We start from the raw sequence: 22,727 nt of genomic DNA, 5'->3' as shown, positions 1-22,727 counted from the left end.
ATGCCCTGAAGGGTTCCCGCTTCCTGCAACGGGACTGGTACTTGCGGCTGGCTACCGGCACATTTTGCGGGTTAGCTCGCTCCCCACGGTAATTGTAACACGCGAACAAAAGGCGGATGTGACACACCCCAGTGCCTTAATTACTACGCCTCTTCAACTCCTACTCCGCGGGACTGCGAGTGGTTCAGCACCCACCAGAAGGCACCCGGGCGTGGCCAAGCCCATGCTGCTGAGAAGTCCCGGCCGAAAAGACGCAGGCAGTCGAAACCATGCCGCTGGTACAGAAGCAAACACGCAAGCATAGTTCAAGTGCGCGTCGGCGGGATATCTGAACTGTGGGTAAAAATCCGATATCGCTTCAACGCGCATGTCGAATAGGCCCTGTTTCAGGCACAACCCAGCGCAAGGCTGGACTCCTTTGAGGGTCGGTACGTCGAAGCATCACTACGTACGCGAAGGTCCTTCTTCACGCGTGGCTGATATTCGTTGTAGTAACTGAGAACATCTTTTTAAATAGGCACAACGTCTCTATGCATTTAGTACAGTGCAGGCACGCAGCCAGAAATTTTTTTCCCGGAGGGGCCCAAGGCAATCTTTTTTTTTTTTTGTGCGGGGGCAGGGGGCTTGGCTGTGCATGCTCTACGAGAAACTTCTAGGAGAGCTAGAGAGAGTCTGAGATCGCCCCCCCCCCCCCCCCCCCCCCCTCGGATATGTGTCGGGTATAGCGCCCAGCATACTGCCAGCTTCTAGCCAGAAAGCAAAAAATAAAGGGTGGAGTGGGGGAAAATGCCACCCCCTCTGCCACCCCCTTTTCTTTTGTAGTGTATGAAAGCCCTTGGGGGGAATGTATATTAACGGCTTTTTAGATTGGTTGAAATCTCCAGAATCCGCACCGATCGCGCTGAGAAGGTTGCGTGGTTGTATCAGCGCTGGCTGAAATACAGAAGGGTTTGCAGTCGTGAGTTATTGATGACACGGCTTATAATTTTGTTATAAGTTAACGACTTGCAAGCTCGAAGCACAAGTTGTGCAGCGAGCGGGATGAACACACACCGCGCAAGCGGCTTCGCTCAGTGAGGTTTTAATTTGCATTTATATCCATGCGGCACAGTGGCTAACATAAAACAGTGTCATTAAGTTCATCCTAACCAGGGAGCCTTTTACATTCTTTAACCGAATTATTCCAAACCTAAAGGTAAGTATATGGCCTTGGAAATTCTGTAGCATGACTATGCTTTCTAGTTTCTTTCGCAGTGGAGAAGCATTTGGTCTGAATGCGGCCGGCCTCCGAGAACCCCGACGCCCTAAAGGCGCAGGCAGCGGTCCGAGTCCGCTTTCGACCGCGCAGGGTCTTCAACGTGCACGCTTTCGAACTACGCTCTCCCTCCACAATCCCGCTTCCTGTGGGCTTCAATGGGCGTGCACTCACGTGCTTTTCGCGGCCTCCGAAGAGTTGTGCGTAGGTAGATAAGGAGACACGTAATCATGTGCGGTACGGTCGCTTATGGATGGGGAAACCATGACATCAACAGCTAAGAGGCAAGAGAAGGGAGACAAAGGACCTGCGGCCATAAAGAGGCTGCAGACACGCGTTGTATAGCGGAACAGGGAAGGAACAGCCGGCGTGTGCCACGGGGATGTTTAGGGGGAGGGGGGTGGACACCGCCCCATCTCTAACGGCGCAGGTCTTTTTTTCTTTTTGCTCTGCACGCGTTCTCTCAGCCGCTCACCTGTGAGAAATGCGTGTGCTCGCGCTTTGAGGCGCCGCCCGAGAAGGGTAAACGCGCACTACTAGTTCTCTGTCCTTGCGACCGTAATCATGCCTCTCCGGGCTCTATTTTGGCATTCGCTCCACTGCCACCTGCACCCCAGCGGAAGAACTACGCAAATCGCGTCCCTATCGTCGTGGCGCGTGCGTGCCTGTATGGTCCCTTGAGCACGCCAAGAAAAGTCGAGGCCGCTCAATCGTAGCTGTTGAAAGGGACTTTTACTGTTCTGTTTATATTCCTCATCACAGCGCACGGGGATACGAAGTGAGACGATAGCAATTGCTGCTGCTTGCAGAATTAAACTCGCACAAATGGGGGGGGGGGGGGGGGGGAGGAAAATAGCTTCTACCGTTAAACATTCTTTGGCTGCTGACCGCGTCAGGAATTAAAGTGACGCAGTGGTTAATGAATGTTGCGAGTAATCAAATTCAGCTTTAAATGCATGGCTTCTAACATGTATACAGTCTCGCACGATTCGAAGGTTATCACATTCGTTCCGGCCAAAATTTTTCCGGGCGTGGCGGTCGCTTAGGCTTCAATAAAGATAACGGTGCAGGATGGAGGAATCCTTCGGCTAGCTAAACTCATGTATTTCTGAAGGGACCACCTTCGGAACGCGTCATACTGCACGCGACCTAGTAGCAAATGCCGCAATATCATTTACATCGTAATGAGTTCGGCAGAAATCGTAGTCCATGAATGCGCGCTCTTAATCTCAGTGCTGGTGTGGGACAGCATAATTTACTTTTTTTTTTATCGAAATGGCACATCGGCTTGGGGCAATAGAAAAATCATTCACGGCTTTCAGTCACACGAGTCATGTGTAAACCATTTTCAACGAGACCTGCCTCAATTTCGAGCTTTAATTCGCAGTTACACTGTTTGGCTACTTTTTTGGTTAATTCGACGACCCAGAGAGCAATAGCAATCCTTTTTCTAATTTTAAATTAAAGCATGATGAACGAGTTTTACTTATGAACAGAGATTTGTGCCAAAGCGAATAAAAGAAAAAATGTTTTGCGTCGCATCCCCGGTATACGGAACAACACAGATCAAGGACAAAGTAGAGAAGCGCACGCGTCTCGGCACCGGTTGCTCACTCGTCTTTACTCCATTTTCGTTTGGATTTGTTTTGCGTGTTACCTCAGAAGTATGCTTTAACCCACATTTCTTCAACCATCGCTTGACCTTATTTTGAAACAGCTTGCGAGAATTATACCGCCATCACGATTTACAGTGGCACTGAATCTGTTCGCGCAGTACCGGCTATGAAAGTAATAGCAATAATAAAGTTGAACTATTAAGCAGCTGATCCCACATTGTCTTCTGCGCGTATGGCACAGGCATCTCAAGAAATCTTCGGTCAAGCTCCTGCGCGCAAAGAAACCTCGTGACTGGTGGCGATGTCCAGGGACCTAGGGATCCAGTATAAAATGGTGATGGCATTGGCAAGGACCCTTACGCAGCTAACATTCACAAATAGGCTGAGGTGGCTTTCAACTTATCTACGTTGAATCGGCACAAGCAGTGGCTTCAGCTTTACTTTGCAAGTGTCTCGCTGTATGCAGGCCGTGAGTTCGTACATATCATTCTAGCTAACGCTTGCACGGTCAGCCTATTCTAACAACCGCACATGCGCTCACGCCAACGCCAAAAAGCAGCTGCCATTCCCTATTTTCCCTATTGTAGGTCGCCACAAACGAGCTCGGAAAATATTTTGCTCATTGGCAACATCGCAGAGGGTGGTATTAACTTTTCTCTTTGCAAAGCGGAAATTGTTTATAGCGAGAAGAAAAAAAATGCTCTTCCACGTCAACGTACAGAATGATTGGCAGCATCGACGTTTGCACAGTGTAACATGCTCTGACCACTGGGCACGGCGTAGACAATCACGCGATGTGCTCGCCGCTCTCCAAGATCATCATCCTTGTTTTTCTTCCCACGACTGACGGGCAAATCCTAGAAGGAACGGTGCGCGATGAGCCGGAAGGAGCGCGAGCTGGCGTGGTGTACGTGACCTATTAAGTGTAGGCCGACGGGGGAGGCTGTCCTTGGGCAGCCGCCGGCAAAGGTTGCTCGCTCGACCTTGCTCGCACTGCCGGTGTGCGAGTGACCGTTCGAACGGCTGCCCCTGGTGCTGCTTTAGCCGGAGGGAAGGGGCGACGCCATTTGCTCCCTGCGGGAAAGCCCGCCTCCCCTCTTCCTTGCCACAGTGTACGGCTACAGTGAAAACGATCGGCTCCCGTTAATGGAAACTGCCCAACCAGCGCCTCATCCGAGGGAGGTGGCGCAAACCAAAATCAGGATGCGAGGATGTTCCCGCAGCATCGAGTAGCTCTTTCTTTCTTTTTTTCTTTTCGGCTAAAAATAGGCGCGTTTATGCAACCCTGTAAGGGTTGGCTGTCAAACCTACGAGGCTTCTGACGATTCAAGTAAGATAGCCTTACATAAAAAACAGGCTGAGACAACAAAAGACACAGGCAGGCTTTGTAGCGAAGGGTTTTATTTAATACAAAACGCTTCGACCATGACCACTTCAGAGCTTATAAGAGTACCAGTGGTAACAATGGTTTTAATAAGGCATCCGGGAGTTCATGCAATGGGTGGAGTGAAGGCGTAGCTTTTTGGCCTCTCGTTCGCTACGCAAACCGAACAGGCCGTTCTCCTAACGGAAAACGCTCCGCTTAGTAGAGCAACAAAGGGGATCGCGTGGCCTACGTGCCGAAAGTGAGATGACGACCCCGCTGCGCCAGCCGGAGCAAGCGCTCACGTACGCCCTTCGCGGGAAGAAAGGAGCTAACGCTGTCACACAATGGCTGCGGACACGGCCACTTTAGGGTGTTTTGCTGTGGCATGCCGCTTTCCACGGGTGTTTTCCGCGATTCATAGTATGGCGGATGAGAAGGAGCTGCAGTTTCGCCAGATGAAAGGGGCACAAACAGCGCCTTTCTTCAAATACCCTTTTAAGCCCGCCAAACAAGCAGAGTCCCCCATACGCTGCCGTCCCCTTCACCCCTCTTTCCCGCATTGTTCGCCAGCCGGCAAGCATGACCTGCTCCCTGCCGCCTTCCCCCAGTTTCGGCGGGTCACTGGGGTGTCCACGCGGTAGAAAGGGCGTAATGAAGCTAGAACGCTGTGGCCGGTCCTCGCTGGTCCGTTGGGCGGCGGCGGTCCCCTCAGTAGCGGAGCAGGGGTCGTGCTTCAGTTTCGTTAGAGCTGTGTCTACCGAAAGGACGCAACTGTGGAGGTCATGGAGGCGCGTTGGTGTCTTACGCTACCTTCGCTGGACAGCAAGTGCGGCGCGGTCTGTGCTCGAGTGAGACACTTTTTTAAAAAAAAAATTTGCATACTCTCCGACTTGGCGAAAGCTATGCGCGTGCAGATAGCGAGCACAGGTGGGTCTCCTTCGATTGTAACTGTCGTGCCGGTTCTTCGAACTTATTCTTTAATGCGCGTGGATGAAGTGGCCGAAATATTGCCCGGTTCTCGTACTATGACAACTGCAGACGACTGCCGGCGTCCTAGTACGACAATCGTGCCAAAGCGGTTTTAACACGACAAGATCAGGCTGGCCTGTATGTTGTCCTACAGTATTGTGGTCACTTCGGCACCCAACAGAATAATGCCGCGGACCACGCAGAAAAAAAAAGCGTTATCTGGTCCTTCGTTGAGGCCTTTTTCCAAGAAGAAACTATTGCGTGCTCAGTGTTTTGCGATATAAACGGGCCACACGGCCCCTTGCCATCATGGATGCTTCACGAATGACATTGTATACGGTCTGCTTCTAGAAGCACATGCATACTATAACTTTAATTTGTTGTGAGCAACTGGTTTGGGCCGCTGACCCTGTCAACTGCTGGCGGGCCGGGTACATCTTGGAGAATACATCATGTCTTCTCGTCTCCGTGGTCGCAGATCATCACGTCGCACAGCACGACCGTGCAGCAGCAGCAGCAGACGGTGTCGCAAGAGCCCGAGAAAGCCACGCAGCCCGCCTTCAAGACTGAGGTCGTGTGGCGGAACGCGGCTGTCTTCGCCATACTGCACTCGATGGCCCTCTACGGCCTCTACTTGGCCGTGACGCGCAGGGCCATGTGGCAGACGGCAGTTTTTGGTAAGTGCTTCTGCTGTGGCGATTTATTCCGTGCTCCAGTTTGGAAGCATGACACCTTATTGATGAGCGATTCGCCTGTTTCGCGAGGGAAGCTGCCGGACAAAACGACTGCCATGGCAAGTTGACATTTTGCGCCGCATAGCTGTGGATTTGGTGGTGGCTTAGTTAAATTATTTCTGGAGTCCGTTCTAAAAACTGATGGCAAAAGGGTACAGAGAGCTTTCGCTCTGAAATTTCTCGTGCTAAATAACGTGATGAGTCATAATGACAGACATTCGCGTCTTACTTGCAGTGGACCCTCGACAAAAATTGCTGTCCTAATTTACCCAGAAATTTTCCTCAGGGCTGTCATTTCCACGCCGCCAAGCGGCACTGAAAAGTCCTCTCTTCGGCTTTCTCCGTGCATTTTTATGCAGGCATGTCTTTTTACGGAGCAATAGGGCAGAAATTGCCGTTATTCAACTGCTGAAAGGAGCGTGCTTAGGTCTAATGGCAAAATAAACTGAGGCAGTGATGATGATGCAACACACGATGTGCTTTCTTATTTGTTGCGTTTGCCGCCGCCCTTAACTGCCTTGCTGCTGCACGTGCCTATGCGATGCACTTTGCCTCGAGGCTCGCACCACGCGCTTAAGGTTGCGGTTGTCTCCATCCATCGCAGCCACCGTTTGGGGAGTCTGCGCTGGCCTGGGTGTCACGGCTGGGGCGCACAGGCTCTGGTCCCACCGTGCGTACAAGGCACGCTTCCCGCTTAGGGTGTTGCTCATGATCTTCAACTGCATGGCCTGCCAGGTGAGCCGCACTCAGTATCACTTAGTGCACACTACACACTGCACGCACGTCACACGCGTGTGGGATGCACGGTTTCCAGTGCGCACACACCTATCGTTCACATTCTTCATCGCCGCCAGTTGTATTGCGTCCGCTGCAAGAGTGATGCCGCTACCAGTTTCTCTTCACTTAGCTCTGTCCGGGGCCATCCGCGGTCGCTTTGTTCCCAGCAGGTTTTCAGTCCCGACTGCCCACTGCTAAAAGCCCCTCGAACTTCCCACTGCAGCCCCCGACCATGTTTCCCTTGGTGTCCACTTTATTTCCCTGAGAGAACATCGGCGACCTGTTCTCTGAACTAGTAGTACCTTGTATGTACGTGGAAACAAAAAAGATCAAATGGACTCGAGCAGCGCATGAACTCGCGTTTGTTCTGTGACCTACGGTGCTCTCTTCATGTTACCCTCGTAATTTCATAGCTCGCTGCGGCGTCCTTAATATCGGCTCGATCTTTTTAGTTAGCCATGGAGTTTCAACCTTGCATTGGAGCACTGTGAAGACACATCTTCCTCGATACAGATCAAATCCGAACGCTTCGGTGAATTTTTTTTAAAATCCACGTCGGCATAAAATAGGGCTCAGAAGCATGCTTGCTGTCAGCATGTCTGCGGAGGCTGAGGCGCTGCGTTCATGGTCCGACGGCCCCGGATTCAGGAGCGCAACTCCTGCTCTCGCCGCGTGCTCGAGGGCTACTCGACACCAGGATCTCGGTGGTCGAGATTTCCTGCCACAGAAATTCATTCGCGCTAACTGCGGAAGTGCAGGGTATTTACACAAGACTTAACCAGTGCGGCAAGTTTGGGTTGCGACTGCCTTACTTCTTGCAGCCGCATTTTTCGATCACTGGCAGCGCGTTCTCTTGCACTTCTTTTCTTTTCGTGATGCTGCACACGTGTCTGCAGTAAGAACAAAACTTCGTATCGGTGAAAGCCACTTTCCCACAAGTTGAGCCACCGTTATAGGTCGAACAAAATGCATTTAGCAGGCTTCAAACAAGCGACATCACTAAAGCACTGCAGGTGTATTAAAAGCGGAGCGTAGGGGTTGGTTGGAGCTGACGACTGAGCAGCAAAACTCCGGTGCGCTGTTGCATAGTCTCCTCCACTACGCCCTAACCTCTTTCAACAACTACCGCTAGTTTTTTTCTTTCTTTCTTTGTTCACTTCTGTTACTCCTGGAACGTGAATTGTAACGTAAGCTACTTCGTTCAACAGATTCAGCTGAGCTGAGCTGTCGAAAATGGAAACTAAACGCGTAAAATAAAATCCGGCGCGGGCGAGCGTGCGCGGACACGTCGAGCGACCCGGTTACGTCGGCGACGCGAACACGTTGTGGCGTAACGCTGACGCGTCCGCCGCCATTTAGGTCGAAGCCCCACGCCGGCGCACTGCGCGAGCGTAGGGGAAAGCGAACCGCACGAATTGTATGCAGTGCGCGCAGGTCCGCAACGGAAGCAGCACCCGGGCTCGGCGTATCATAGGCAAGTGGGCGATCCGGCCCTCCGGGGCGCTTGCTCGGCGCGCGCGCGTCCGTTGTAAATGGCCGCCGACCCCCGGTGGAGCGCCTCCGTTCCGCCAATTCTCGTCACATGGAAAGAGGGAGAGAAGTAGCGGCACTTGGCGGTTGATGCATCCTCGGCCATCGTGTTTGGTCCAGATACACGGAGCAGGAAAATGAGGCCAGGTGATGCAAGCGCCACGCAAGGATGTGGCTCGAAATCGAACACAGTAAGCACGTTACGCAAGTTGTGTAGCGGAACCGTTCCGCCGATAGAGAGTCTCTTGCGGCTCCCCCACTGCTCAGAAGCGGTTGCGTCAGAGACCTCATATAAATAGGGTTCGTATTTGAAGTTATCGAGCTTACCGAGCGGAATTCCAAGCGTCTGTAGGTGCCGCATTAAGCGAAGACGCTGCGATTCTTGTTGCTATTATTGCGTTGTACAACATAATATCGATGTTCGGATTTCGGTCGGTGCTTTCCGCGAGTCGCTCTGCCTTCATTTTCCAAGCTGCCCGACATCTCAAGAACTCGAATGCAACCGATATGGCTAAAGCAAGGCACTGATGACTTCCTACTTAAAAGGTGATTGCCTAGAACAGGGATATTTATGAACAAACGAACAAGCAAAACAAGAGGCCGTATCCATTGACAGTTACTTTACTATTCAGTCGTTTTGCCTCCATATCGCTGTTTAGCCGCACCTCTTATACCTGAGCCAGCGAGTGGCATTGCTTACTACATATGAGCAGTAACCTCGCTGTCACAAGCTGGGCATGGTAAAGGCGCCAGAAATATGAAACGAGAATAGAACTACTGAAAAGTGCAGTGTAATTTTTGCATTTACAAGTAAACTGCCCCTCAACACCCCGCGCACGCGCACACACAGACGCAGTTGTTTTTATTTGTGGGACTAAACGGCAGTATACCCAGCTGTAGCCTTGATTGATCTCCCGTTTGCGATCAGTTTAGACACAGTGTGGTTGGCAGAGGTACGAAGTTCTGTTCAGACGTACTACACAGCTTGGCTAGCTGCATTCCTATGCATGCTTCTAAATTAGTAGTTCCGGGAGCCCATAGATTCTTTTGTCTTCTTTTTCATCGCATACGATAAGTATGGCAGACAACAAGGGGAACGGAGCAGAGCGTTTTCGGAACACTAGGCGGCGATCATCGATGCATGCTAGCCTGCATAAAAAAAAAATGGCGAGACGATCGTTATCACTGCCTCCGTGCGCCTCATTTGGCGGTTTCTCCAGACATGGCCCTCATTTTCTTTTTTCCACTCTCTCTTTTTCTCTCTCATTTTGCCTTTTTGTCGCGTTCTTTCCGTTACACCCTATAGTAGACAGGAAGGACGCATGCAAGCACCAGAAAGGCCACTCACAGTCAAGCAATGTCAATGCGAAGTAAAATAGAAACTAAAGAAAAAAAAAAGGTGCGGCCGCGCGATTAAGGGAGTGGGGGCGAGCGCTTCGGAGTAGACAGCCACCGCCCACATCGTTGCCGAGGCCGGCGGATGCCGCCGGCTCCGTCCCGTGTGTACGCATAGCCCAGCTCATTGCGTGGAATGTAGGTCACCGGTGGTGATCCCCTCTCCACCGGCCCGCTCTCCAGGCGCCTCCGCCGCCCGGAGGGAGTGAATGACCCGCGTTGGCACTGACCTTGCAGCGGGATTCTCCGCGCCGAGCCATGCTTCTCGCCCCCTTTTTCTCTCTCGCGTCCGATTCCAAGCAGTGTTGCCGGTTTCGGCGCTTGGTCGCCAGGTCTAGGTACTCGTATGGGAAACTGGGCGATAATATTCTGCTTCAGGAGGTGCGGGTAACCGAGCCGGAACTTTTCTTTGTTACACGAAGGCCCTAATCGGGCTTCTGGTGCGCCCGCAGCCGGTTTTACTGATCCTATTTTGCCTTTTTTTTTCTTTCGCTTGTCAAGATTCGTCACATTCTGGCATTTCCCATTAAAACGTTGAGAGCAATGGCGCCTCCTGATCGACTATGCTGGAGCTGCTAGAGGAATTTTCTTGAGTCCAAGACAAGCGACCTTTGTTCCTTACTCGAGTAACAGTTGGAGGGAAACCTTTGGAAACTAGCTCAATCCTCCTTTTTCATTTTCCTGTGCTGCCACCTCGCGTACAACGATGGAAGCTCACTGGTAGGGTACTGCGCGCCCAGCCCGGCCGTACTGAGTGCCGCTCCGGAGCACGTTTTGTTGGAATCTGTCGACGATGGCGTGTCCTGGGCAGCACCTGGTACCTGGAGGACTTCTAGGATTGATTGATGGCTGGGTGCGAAGTCCGAGGCAGGCTGCAGTGCCCACCGAAGAGCAAACTCTTCAGTATATCCGATCATCCGGCATGCGATGCGAACACCAGCTGACCAAGGGCCGCCGCTTCAGAGATGAAGGCTACATTCGGAACATAATCTTCAATGAAATATCCCCGATCAGTAAGGTTGGCGTTTTCCGCTGTATATGCCAAAGCAGCTCTGCTAGCATTTCACTGTATTTTCCCACAGCACACCGCTGCATAGGTTGAACAAGCATGCGCGTCCATAAAGACGAGCGCGAGAGGCGCACATTGATCCATTCCGGCGATACCACGCAGAGGTCTTCATCATGGATATGATTCGTACACACGCATAAGGCACCTCCTTCTTCTTCTGCCTCTTAATACATGGCACATACCCACACGGGGGGATTGGCCAGGGTGTAGTAGCATAAACAAGGAAATTTCCGTAGGAGATTATGACAAAGTTTTGGCACCATGCGTGAATGCTCTCGTAGCTACTTTTTCGTTGCCCGCTCCATCGCGCGTTGAAAGCGGCTCACAGCACTTGCCCATTCGGCCTTCTTGCTTGAGAAAGCAAAAAGCGTCGGAACGAAGTCTAAATGCCGCGGTAACATTCGATGCCTTCCTGGCCATGAATAAAACCTTTTGTGATAGACTGCACACGCATCTAACCGCAGTACCTCGTCCGTACCTGTCACAAAGTGATTCCCGCACAGTCTTGACGTGCTTGACGGTGCCCAAGGGCGGCCATGATCGTCGAGCCGGCGAACTGCTTTTATCCACGGTTTGCGTCGAAGGCTCCCGGGAAGCGTTCGGAGAGCGAAAAAATCCGAGTTTGCTTCCCTTTACATATTGCGCAATGCAGCCGTATGCAACACATGTCGTAGGCATTGCCAAATGCGTCGCACTGAACGCCCGACGGCTGCAGCAACGCACACTTCGTAGGAAGCCGGTTTGTTTGCACTTCCACGGCCGGTCTCGAGTGGAGCGCGCGACCCTTCCAATATGTTTCGCGACACCGCCGCCAGGGGATGGGCGCATGCGCAGTCGCGTCGTGAAAAAGGTGGATTGGTGTTTTTTCGAATTGCTCGCGAATGCTTTCTCCACACGGGTCCTTTCTCTTCAATTTGAAGTGGGATACGACCTGCTGTCATTCTTTTAATCAACCGTCCTCGTTAGCTAAACGAAGAGTGACTGTTCCACTAACCCCACCTGCCCCAACCCGCTCACTGCGCCTAGCTGCGGGGCTGAGGTGCAGCACAATGCCTCGGAACATGCGCGTGTATTCGGATGCTATCAACTCAGAAGCTGGTTCTGCTGTGATAATAATAATAATTGGTTTTGGGGGAAAGGAAATGGCGCAGTATCTGTCTCATATATCGTTGGACATCTCAACCGCGCCTCAGGGGAAATGATAAAGGAGAGAGGGAAAGAAGAAAGGAAGAAAGAGGTGCCGTAGTGGAGGGCTCCGGAATAATTTCGACCACCTGGGGATCTTTAACGTGCACTGACATCGCACAGCACACGGGCGCCTTAGCGTTTTTCGTCCATAAAAACGCAGCCACCGCGGTCGGGTTCGAACCCGGGAACTCCGGATCAGTAGCCGAGCGCCCTAACCACTGAGCCACCGCGGCTGTGCCAGATTTAACTGTTTGTGCTGCAATGCTCCCCTCTTATTCAAGCTCCATTCTAAATACAAAAACAACAGACTGAGGTTGGCTTCTCTTTGATCCTGTACAGCTGCCTTTGGTTTGCATTCAAGCCTCCACTCGCTCTTGAGAATCGCAAAACGTTTGCACAAAAGTGATTGCCGCTTCGGCCTCCACTATTAACTTTTTTTTTTGTAGCGTAAGCTACACTGGCGAATGTTGACCAGTTTTGCGTGGCTCCTGGAGAGCCGTTCTGCGCATGCGCGAGGAGCAGTGTTGTCACACGGCTCACAGCCGCCGCCGCCGCGCGCGCCTCGCCGGTCTGCACATGCTCTGGGAACCGCACCACGTGACCAACCACATGACGAACCCCGTGACCAGCCACGGCGCCGCACCGCCGGCAGCTGCTCATCACCACGTGACCGACCACGTGGACAACCCCCCCGCACACTGACTGAATAAAGAAAAACCCTGCGTCTAGGCTGGGAATCGAGCCAGGGCCTTTGGCGTTCCAGGCGAGACGCTACCACTCCGCCACGACGGCTCAAGGTTTAACAGTGAATAAAGAAAGGCGCATGTAGTGAATGCGCGCCTTTCGTACATTAACTCTTGCGAACCAGATGTCGCCGCGCTTACGATACGTATATCCTGGCCTAACAGAGCTAGGCCATCATCAATTTTTTTATCACCCGTAACTCGATCTCCAGGATTCTCGCTATCGTTTGGTTTATGGTTTATGGGGATTTAACGTCCCAAATCGACTCAGGCTATGAGAGACGCCATAGTGAAGGGCTCCGGAAATTTCGACCACCTGGGGTTCCTTAACGTGCACTGACATCGCACAGTATACACGGGCCTCTAGAATTTCGCCTCCAGCGAAATTCGACCGCCGCGGGCGGAATCGAGCCCGCGTCTTTCGGGCCGGCAGCCGAGCGCCGTAACCACTCAGCCACCGCGGCGGCGATTCTCGCTATCATGTCGCTGAAGACCTCCTTCCTGCCTTTCCTTATAGTTGCCTCTACCAGCCTTTCGAAAAATTATTCCCTGCGCTCTAATCGCCGCGACCTCTTTAGATATTAGTCGTTCGCAAAAGGAGAACTGCGACCTCGGATTCCACCCAAGTATGCAGTTTTCTCATCCGTACTGCGTAGCACACTACAACATTTCGCCTTCTTGATTCTTTCTCAGAATCGCTGCTTTTCCAACCTGGCTTAGCAGTCGCCAGATAAAGGGCTTTGTGTTGTAGCACCACAATGCAGGAATTCGTTTGCAGACCTGCCTTTCTCTATATTATACGTTGCGTTCTGTGCGTCAGCGTTAGAGGAGATTTTCTTTAATTATAATGACAGCAACAGCTACGAAGCATTCACCTCGCTCCATTCGTTTCAATTTTTTTATGCTTAGAAATTTCATGGAACGTTTAATATCTACTACTTCGTGCTTGATATTGCACAACCTTTTTCCCTAGCCAAAGCATTCTCGGTAGGAAACACGTCCCTCCCTATAAACCGACCAGCAGCTCTACTTCGTGGGAACGGAAATGAAGGTGGTAGATATACAACCGCATTTGTACCTGTAACCTGGACGACACTAGTATGGCCGGAAATCCTTCAAGCCCTACTCGGCGCGGCCGTGGCTAACTTCACGTGGATCGCCCCCATTGCGCCAAACAAAACACCGAAATTGACGTTGGGGTTCACGATATTGCTCTTCATTGTCAGTGTCCTCATATATCTTGGAGGAAAGTCCCGCTGAGGCAGACCCATTGTCTTGCGAATGACGAAGACACCGCAAGCACACCGCGTCGCGCACCCTTGCTTCGGCGTTATACAGCCTCAGACGTAAAGGTCACTGGGCCGAAACCGGAAATTTTCTCCGCAAGTTGTTCATCTCTTTGCTTGCGCGTATTCGTGACCGAGCGATAACAGGGTAGACTATTACGCCGGCATCGGCGCGTCCTTGTCAACGTCCACGTACGAACGTTTTGCGAACGCCGCAGCTGCCGCCATCGCAAAGTCGACAGGTACTGCAAAGTGGACGATGGACGTCAGAGGGACAGTGCAGGGTGTCCCGCTTCGAGCGCCAGGTAGTGTTTGCAACTGTTCGATGGCGGGTGGCGATCGTGGGTCAGGCATTTTTCTTTGGTTACCGCGCGCGACAGTATTCAGAGAAAAGCGGTATCACCGGTGCCACAAGCACGTTAATGATGCGCATTCATTTGCATCCAATGTGGTTTAGGAGCGGGTAGGATTTACATCCTGATTGTCAGGGTCGTGGGTCGACGTAAGATGCAGTTAAATTTCCAGGCGAAAACAAAAGGAAAGAAATAGTTGACTGTCCTTATGCTCACTTTCGATCTACCGCGAGGTCACGCTGAAACACGAAAACTTTTTTGCCTCCCTTGTAGCAGCCGAGCAGGATTAGTGGTGCTTTTAACAATCAGCTTGTGTTCTGTCTGTCTGCTGACCTTATTATATCCTTGTTCTGCTTGTCAGTCGTATAATGTGTCTTACTGTGGTAAGTACACCACGGCCAGACATTGCTTTATCATGAGGTATATCATATCACATCATGTCATATCATATCAGGTTTCTGCGTTGGCGGACCAATGTGTCCGGAAATATCGTGGCTGCCGTGCGCTTACTGTTCCGGAAAGATGTTTTTCGTCGCTCACGAGACATGCTCACAAAAGTGGCATCCTTCAATTCAAGTGACAACCTCCAATTTAAACTTTGTCTATAGAACATTTTGTATCCATTCGGACATCAAACAGAGATATTCAGGCGTAAATATGAAATGTGCGCGCGGAATCACTTAACTTACCAGTCTTATTATCACTTATTTTATTATCAAATCTTGCCTTCACTTCAGTTCACTGCAGTTCCTGTTCATCGCATGTTCTTAGTTTATAGGTCATTCTCCGAGTTATGATGTCAACGTACATATTTTTTCCGCTTTCACGGCCGCTGATGACGCCTTGCGAGCAAAATCGACCTTGCACACCCTCTCACTCAAATGGCCGATCTCAGAACTCGTTCGATACTCGCGAATGACGTGAATCAGAAACTGCCCATACCCAATTTGTGTTTATTCGCTACTTTCGCCACAACCGTACGCTTCCCAAATTCTCTCGGCAATGACCAAAACACCTAATTTCGCGCTATTCCGGAGAAAAGGCGAAAAGGTCCCATCCCGCCCGTACCTCGTATCAACAGCTGGGGCTACAATTTAGCAAACGTAAGAATCGTAATAGCAGTTTCCTTTGCCAGGGCCTCACGTGGGTTTGTACCTCGCGCCCTTTTGGCACCAACTTACGGAGTTCGGGAAAGAGCTTTGTGTGAGTCTCGGCGATAAACGCTCCATCTGTTGCGCGGGGTACTCGCAGGACTGTCAGCCGTTCGCATTCCCCGCCTCTCTTAGCTCGCTAGTCCTTCTGTCTCTCTTTTCTCGGTCCGATCGCCTCGGGCTGCCCGGCCGTTGTTACGCCGAGTCGTCCTTCACTGCGTTCTCACGGCTCCGTGTTCGCAGCCGACCTTGGCAGCTCTCGCAGGAGCAGCTCGCCTGGCGGTATTCTGTAGGTCGAGGCTAGGCGCGCAAATCGGGTGGAGTCGCCGTGCGTGGCGTGTTTTTCTTCATTTCACACCCATGCCACATGCCTGCGGCAAGGGCGAGTCAGTCACCAGGGGCTCAGTGACCAGCATCATGTCTTGACGCGACGCGCGTCTCAGAGGCCTGCAGGAACGGTCCGGCACGTGGTTTCTCTACGTCCCCCACATCTTTTCTCTTTTTCTTTTTAATTCTCAAAGGGTCATAGAGCCCTGCCGTTAACTAGATGAGAATGTGAACTACACTTCTGCTTAGCAGGACAGTGCATGCTCTTTCTTATTTGCGAGGGGAAAAAAAAACGAAGGAAGCTGACACCGTCATTCACGCGCTGTCGCAGTATTACCGCATTATGTGTTTTATTGGTGCAGTTGCAGCTAAGGCCGCCATGAACAATTTCACGCAATGTCGAACAGCATGCTCTGTTCTCCCTGACATGTATAGAAGCATTCACTTCGGTTGTCCCTACCATACAGGTGCACTGTCGCAACTTTCCGAGCCCTCTTTCGCGGCTGAACTGAAGGTCACAATCTCTGAACTGCCACCTAACAACGGTGGCTGCCGTCAGCGTCTTTCGCTTTTCAGGGATGGTGCGAGGAAGAAACGAACCAGGTTCGCCTTCCGCGGTGTTCTTGAGCATTGTTTAATGCAGTAACGACAAATGTGGCGTCAGACCGGTCGATTGAGGTATGCATCCGCTATTTTACCGTAATCCGCATCTTTAACAAGGAAGCTCAGACTGATCAGGCGTTTAAGCTAGAGCCCCCCACCTCTCCCCACAATTCTCGGCTGTGTCCCTGCAGCGAATAGTTAGGAAAACGTGCCGTCGAGATAGGTTCTCGACACCAGCAACCTGCGCTGCCAAGGTTTCGGGACAGCTGCCTCACAGAGACGCGTGGGCTTCGCGAGAACACTACCAGCTTATTCGTAATGTTTTTGCCTCTGTGCCTATAATACGCGGAAGACTTCCTTCGTCTCTCGACGGTGCCTTCTCCTTCACGAACAGGCGAGAGCGGCGATGCCCGCATGCGGAGTGAGCAGCTCTCGCGCGGCGTGTTTGCAAGCCCCGACGAGGCCAGCGTCAATACTCCGACACACGAATCAGCCGGGTTTTCCTAAGCGCGTGTATTCACAGGAGTTTCCGCGAAACGTCCTGACGACTCCAGACGAGCGCGAAGTCGACAAAGGGTGCCGAGAAAAATAGGAAGGCACGAGCCACACATTCAGTTGCGGTGCTAATGGAACCTTAAGCTTTTCATAGAGGGGCCCTCGGATCTCGAGTGTGCGCTCGCGCAGTGCGGTCAAGAAGTTCCTCTTGCGCTAAAGGAAAATAAAAAAAAACGCGCATAGAACGATGTATGCAAATTAGGAAAGGTTGCACAGCGCTCCGCCGGAAGATGGCGCGTGAAGTCTCGACGCCCTTAAACGAATCGATGCGGTATACATACAAAAGTGCTTTTTTTTTTCATTCCAGACTAAGCTTACATTTTTGTGTCGAGTTCGAGACACGTGCCGCGAAGCTTAGGCGCCTAAGCTTCGCAGCATGGCGTAGCGCCGTACTATTTCGGGAAGCGCAATGCTTTGCGAGCCACGCTCGTCAAAATAAAACGAATTTCAGAACAGGCCAGAAGTATACTTATAGCACCCCGTAGAAAAATAAATCCAGAGTAAAGCTTGTAACCCTGCGTTCGTTGCTTTCGCATCATTAAACTCAATATAACTAACTATAGCCCCACGCGCCATATATGAATCACAGCTGAATGACCTGCAATGTGTGCTAGCTGTGTGAAGTGTTGACGATTACTCATTTCTGAGCTGACGAGGCCTATATACATATAACGGGTGCCGCAACCAAACATATGACCATGGCCAAAGGATCACTCACGCATGCCTATAAGTGTGGTGACCAAACGTAATCACGTCAAGTTCTCGCCCCTGCGACCCGACAATGTTCCCTCGCAAAATTTTCAATAGATAGTCCATACACTGTCTATAAAATGTCGTGGTTTCTCGAAAAGATTTTTGCGGGGGTTGAAGACCTCGATAGCAACAGTTTTCTAGCACATTGTCAGTTCTGAAATGCCAGTTTGTAGATAAGAAGCAAACAGCGTTTTTTTTTTTTACGCTAAAAAAGGCAAATAGGAGGGTCCGCGACAAAGTGAATCTTACTTGTGTGCGTATTTTGTCACTAACATAATTATTTTCAGGTGTTGTTTTTTCTGATGCTCTTTTGGGGTCGTGATTGCCTAACGTTTTGTTCTTAGTCTCCCATTCACGGCTCAACCGCCAGTTTTTTCTCGTGAACTGGGCCACTCACGCGCGTTGTGATCCCCCGTTGTGCAGAACGACCTGTACGAGTGGACGCGCGACCACCGGGTGCACCACAAGTTCTCGGAGAGCGATGCCGACCCGCACAACGTGAACAGGGGCTTCTTCTTCGCTCACGTCGGCTGGCTCATGTGCAAGAAGCACCCGGACGTGATGCGCAAGGGCAAGGCCGTGGACTGCTCGGACCTCCTCAAGGATCCGGTCATTAGGTTCCAAAAGAAGTAAGTGCCCAGCTCTCGAAACGCGCGTGCGTAAACACGCTGGCGGAACAGCCGCTGGTCTCGAATAAACGCGCCATACTGTCTCGCGGGGCGCACAAGGAAGGCGACCAACAGCCTGCGCAAAAGAAAAAAAAATGCAAGAAGCACGCATTATCGTGCGATGTGGCCTGACCGCGCGATGGAATGGACGGCACGCGTGCAAGAAGCGTGACGTCGCTGCGGCTCGGACACTTGTCGGGCGCTGTTTGGCAAACACTGTATCTGGAATCATATTGTGAAGCCATTACAGCGGCACATGCTGGGGCGATCTTGCATCAGAGCTATATGACGGGAGTCTGTAATCAGAGATGAAATGGTTTTGGGGTGGTTTCAGCTCTTTTAAATATGTCAATAGCGATGGTCAGTTCGTATAATATCTATAGTGGGTGATGGCTGTTAGCGGTAACTAGTAGCATTGCAGGCAGTAAGTGATAACTAATTAGCAATACGTGTTTGATGACATAGTTTACTGGCAGTTTTGGCTTCGTGTCTTACCTTTGAACGAGGAGTGGCAATTGACGTTGATATTGACTATGCATGCTTAGGAACAGTGCGGTCTTTTTTTGCATACGGTCATTCACTGCCTCCAGCCGTTATTATTTGCAAAGCTGGACCATTGTTACCTTCGAAGAGACCGTTTTGAACAAATGAATAGATGCTAGGACATCAGCAGCTACATATGTCGTGTGTCACAGGTTGTCACATTTGTGACACAACTTTGCCTCAAAGCAAGACGTGGGTATAAAGACGATGGAGGACTGCTGTTTTTGTTAATCAAATAAATGAAAAACAAGTATCGCTCTGGAACCCCAAATTGTTTTATGCATTTCGCTGCAATTAAAATCAGATCATTAATGCCAAGGTTGTGTGCCCCAATCCTTGCTTTCTCCGTGTCTTTAAGCGCTGTACAGCAGTTAGGCAGTCGCTTATCGCACGAAACCAGCAACAAAGTGCACTGAAATTCGATGCTAAGAATGATCCTGCCGAGCTCTCCGTCAGCGGCGAGCTTGGGAACCGTGTGCTGCTTGGACAGTTCCGACCTTGGACTGATGTCTGTTGGCCTTACATAATCATAACATCCGCTTGGGCGTTGTGTATGTAGTATTGTTTTATTCAAGGCGCACACATTGCTCACATTACTAGCTGCATTGTTGCAAATGCCGCTATTGAAACGCACCTTCTAATAGGTTTCACAACTGACTGCTCGTTCTTGAGGCTCTGCTTTAAAACGAAGCCAAATAATGCAGCCGAGGGGTGGTGTTCGCGGCTCATAACAGTGAGTAGCCGGATGGCGTAGATAGTAAAAACAGGACCTAGGGACAAAATTTGTGTACCACAGCCGTAAGCTGGAAACTGCTTGAAGACAAAGCGATTTCGTCGGCGTTTTATGAGATATGAGAGAAGGTAATGGCACTTCGGGTCGGCATTCTACACACCCTGCAGTCTGCTTTTAGGGAAGCGGCTTTTGCTGATTGTTTTCTCGAGGAGTGTCATCGATTGAGTCCGACGAACATGGTGACACTATGTCGCTTAGTAAAGTAGTAGCAAGGAGTAGAAAAATTGCCTCCCTTCGGTTGGTCGCTCGTGCTCGGGCTCTCTCATACGTGACTCTTGTCTGGAACTCGCAGCTACTACGTGCCGCTGACCACCTTCTTCTGCTTCTACCTGCCGACCGTGCTGCCGCACCACCTGTTCGGCGAGAGCTACTGGGTGGCCTTCTTCGTGGCCACCATGCTGCGCTACGTGACGTCGCTCAACTTCACCTGGCTGGTAAACAGCGCCGCTCACCTGTGGGGCAACCGCCCCTACGACAAGAACATCTCGCCCGCCGAGAACCGCTTCGTCGCGTGGGCCGCCATCGGCGAGGGGTTCCACAACTACCACCACACCTTCCCGTGGGACTACTCGACCAGCGAGCTTGGCTGGACGATCAACTTCACCACTATGTTCATCGATGCCATGGCCAAGCTGGGGCTCGCGTACGACCTCAAGACGGTGCCCAAGGACTTGATCGAGAAGCGGAAATCCCGAACGGGCGACCACAGCTACGACTACATGAACGGCCACAAGCACAACCACCACCACTGACGAACACCAACCGTCGCTCGGTGGACCCAAACCCGCCGAGCCCTCTGGGAGCCGTTCGCCGCGTTGATACGTGGGTTGCCATGATATACTCTTCTCCTCGCAAAGCGTTCTTTTTTTTTTCTTTTTGCTGGTACTGCGACTTTGTTTCGTCGATACACTGCGTCGGCAGCGACAAGACTTAAGTCTGCTGGAGTGCCTATACATACTCGTGGAGCGGAACGTGCTATCCGCTCTGAATATTTTTTTTACACGTGCTTTGTTGCTTTTTCTTGCTCTAAGATTTTAGCGACAAGAAGTGATGATGCCCTAGCTGCATGCAGTCTTCTATGCGCGAATCAGGTCTGTCACGATAATGCTGATGTCAAAAATCAGTTACGGTCTGCAGTGGCATTGTACGGCTCTGGCATGTCCAGGAGTCTTAGAGATATTTCTTGTACGGCATGAAGAAGACAGCAGCATTGAAATGTTTGTGGGAAGAAGGAGAGATATTTATGCACAGACAAAGGAAGCAACGGAAAGTTCAGGAAAGCCGATGGGCACATTTGGAGGAGACCACTAACGCTGCTGCCTTCTGAACTGATACAAGTAAAGGTATCGATGCGCGAATCAGCAGCATTGATATTCATTTATTTTTTAGAACTGTTTTGAAGCTGCACGATGCATTAAATGGCCTTCAAGCGGCTCGACGAATACTACTCCGTGATATCTCGGCATAGAAGAGAACATGCCTAAGTCAGATTATTTTTTACTCGTCTGTGCGTATGTGTGAGTGCTTTTTGCGTCAACTTCGTGCTTGTGCTAATCGTGAAGGGTAGCCCATTGTCCCCTCTTGCTCAAAACTTCACCGACAAGTGAAGTGGTGTCATAAGTGTCCACAGCTCAGCCTCATTAAGGAAATGCAGTAGCACCCTAATGCCGCATTGCACACGTCCCATCAAGATTTAGCGCTAAGCCTGCGCTAAACACATGCGTGTTGAGCGTCGCTTTCAGACACTATTCAACGTCCTTCTAGCTCTAAATGACGCACGCTACGCTTTATGGCTTTCTCTGAATTGCGCTGCTCGGCTCATTGGGATGGACGCGTTGTGCCGCCCCCCCCCCCTTTTTTTTTCGTCTTGTGTAAGGAGGAATCCAAGCAAAGGCATCGTTTGCGAAAAATGCAACTGCAACCTTGCAACCGCCCTGACTCTCGGGTTGTGGAAGTATAACTGCGCCGCCTCCAAGAGAGCTTGTAGCATACTTGCCGCTGTCGTTGTTTTTTCCCTGTTGTTGTTTGCGCTTCATTGTTTGCAGCGTCACTGGTTTCTTCCTGTGCCGTACGTTATGCTTTTTGCTTTTCTTTTGCTTGTTTGCTTGCGCTGCTTGGCATTTGTTTTTCGGCATTTTGGTCATGTTTGTAACTGGCAATGTTCTCTAAAAATGTGCCCAGCCGCTTTGAACGTTGTAAATATAGTTGATGCGAGATTTATCGAGCAAGATCAAATGATCTGTTGTACATATAGAGAGCGTATAAGAGCGATGAAGTAGGCTTCTGACTGTGCCCAGAGGAGCCTGAGTTTGTCAAGCTCGATAGGCACTGTGCTGCTTGAGCAAAGTCAAGGTCTGAATAAAACAATAATAACGTCAACGTGTCTGTCGTCTCTGGCCGAGAGAAGTGATGCACTTCGAGCAACCGCGACGAAAACAGTTGCTCGAGGTTCGTCGCTTTGACCATCCTACAGCCATCACTTGTGCCACTTGCTTATTCCCAAGGTTACTGCTAAACATGGAGCTGGTCTAGTTACTTTGTTCAGTACACCGCGCCGCTGTGTGAACGGATAGAACATGTCGCGTGGCGGACGCCAGGTGCAAAATGAATGATGGTCGCAGTAGTAGTAGTTCTGGTTTACTGAAAGCAAAATAGAAAAAGGAAGGAAAGGATATTGCTGGCCGTAGCACTTGCTGTCTAATATCTTAACCACCAGAGCTACGGCCGGCGGAAATGACAGGGAAGGGATAGCGAAGACAGTGGACAGCGATAGCGAGAATAGATAGGGGAGAGCTATGCACACTATTTACAAAACATAAAAGCTAAACAAGTTTGTGCCCATAGCGCGCGAGAGTCCGGGAACTATACGAAGTATAACCACGCTCGAGATATCACTGCCCCATGTTAACACAACAGGAAAATGCACTGTATATACAAATGTGCGCCCACGTAGCGTCCTGTCGTTAATTGATCTCACGCACGCACACTGCACAAGCTGCCAAGGTGGGCGCCCGGCCGCATATCGTGCGAAGTAGCACACACGGGGAGCGTTC

The 22,727-nt window shown here is 51.0% G+C and overlaps 1 protein-coding gene across 2 annotated transcripts in view; it reads left to right on the top strand.

The window, feature by feature from the left end:
* The window catches only part of LOC144115429 (acyl-CoA Delta-9 desaturase-like), an 89,537-nt gene extending 67,486 nt beyond the window's left edge, over nt 1-22,051 (top strand). For both annotated transcript variants that reach the window (XM_077649828.1, XM_077649827.1), the window contains 4 exons: nt 5,685-5,883; nt 6,545-6,675; nt 18,094-18,299; nt 19,967-22,051. In XM_077649828.1, coding sequence (XP_077505954.1) covers nt 5,685-5,883; nt 6,545-6,675; nt 18,094-18,299; nt 19,967-20,426 — 996 coding nt within the window. In that variant the 3' untranslated portion in view covers nt 20,427-22,051. The remainder of the gene's footprint in view (nt 1-5,684; nt 5,884-6,544; nt 6,676-18,093; nt 18,300-19,966) is intronic.
* Nucleotides 22,052-22,727: the final 676 nt, after the last annotated feature.

The sequence above is a fragment of the Amblyomma americanum genome, chromosome 1 (assembly GCF_052857255.1).
Source record: "Amblyomma americanum isolate KBUSLIRL-KWMA chromosome 1, ASM5285725v1, whole genome shotgun sequence".
In the NCBI taxonomy this organism is placed as follows: Eukaryota; Metazoa; Arthropoda; class Arachnida; order Ixodida; family Ixodidae; genus Amblyomma; species Amblyomma americanum.
This window is presented reverse-complemented; position numbering and strand designations above follow the sequence as displayed.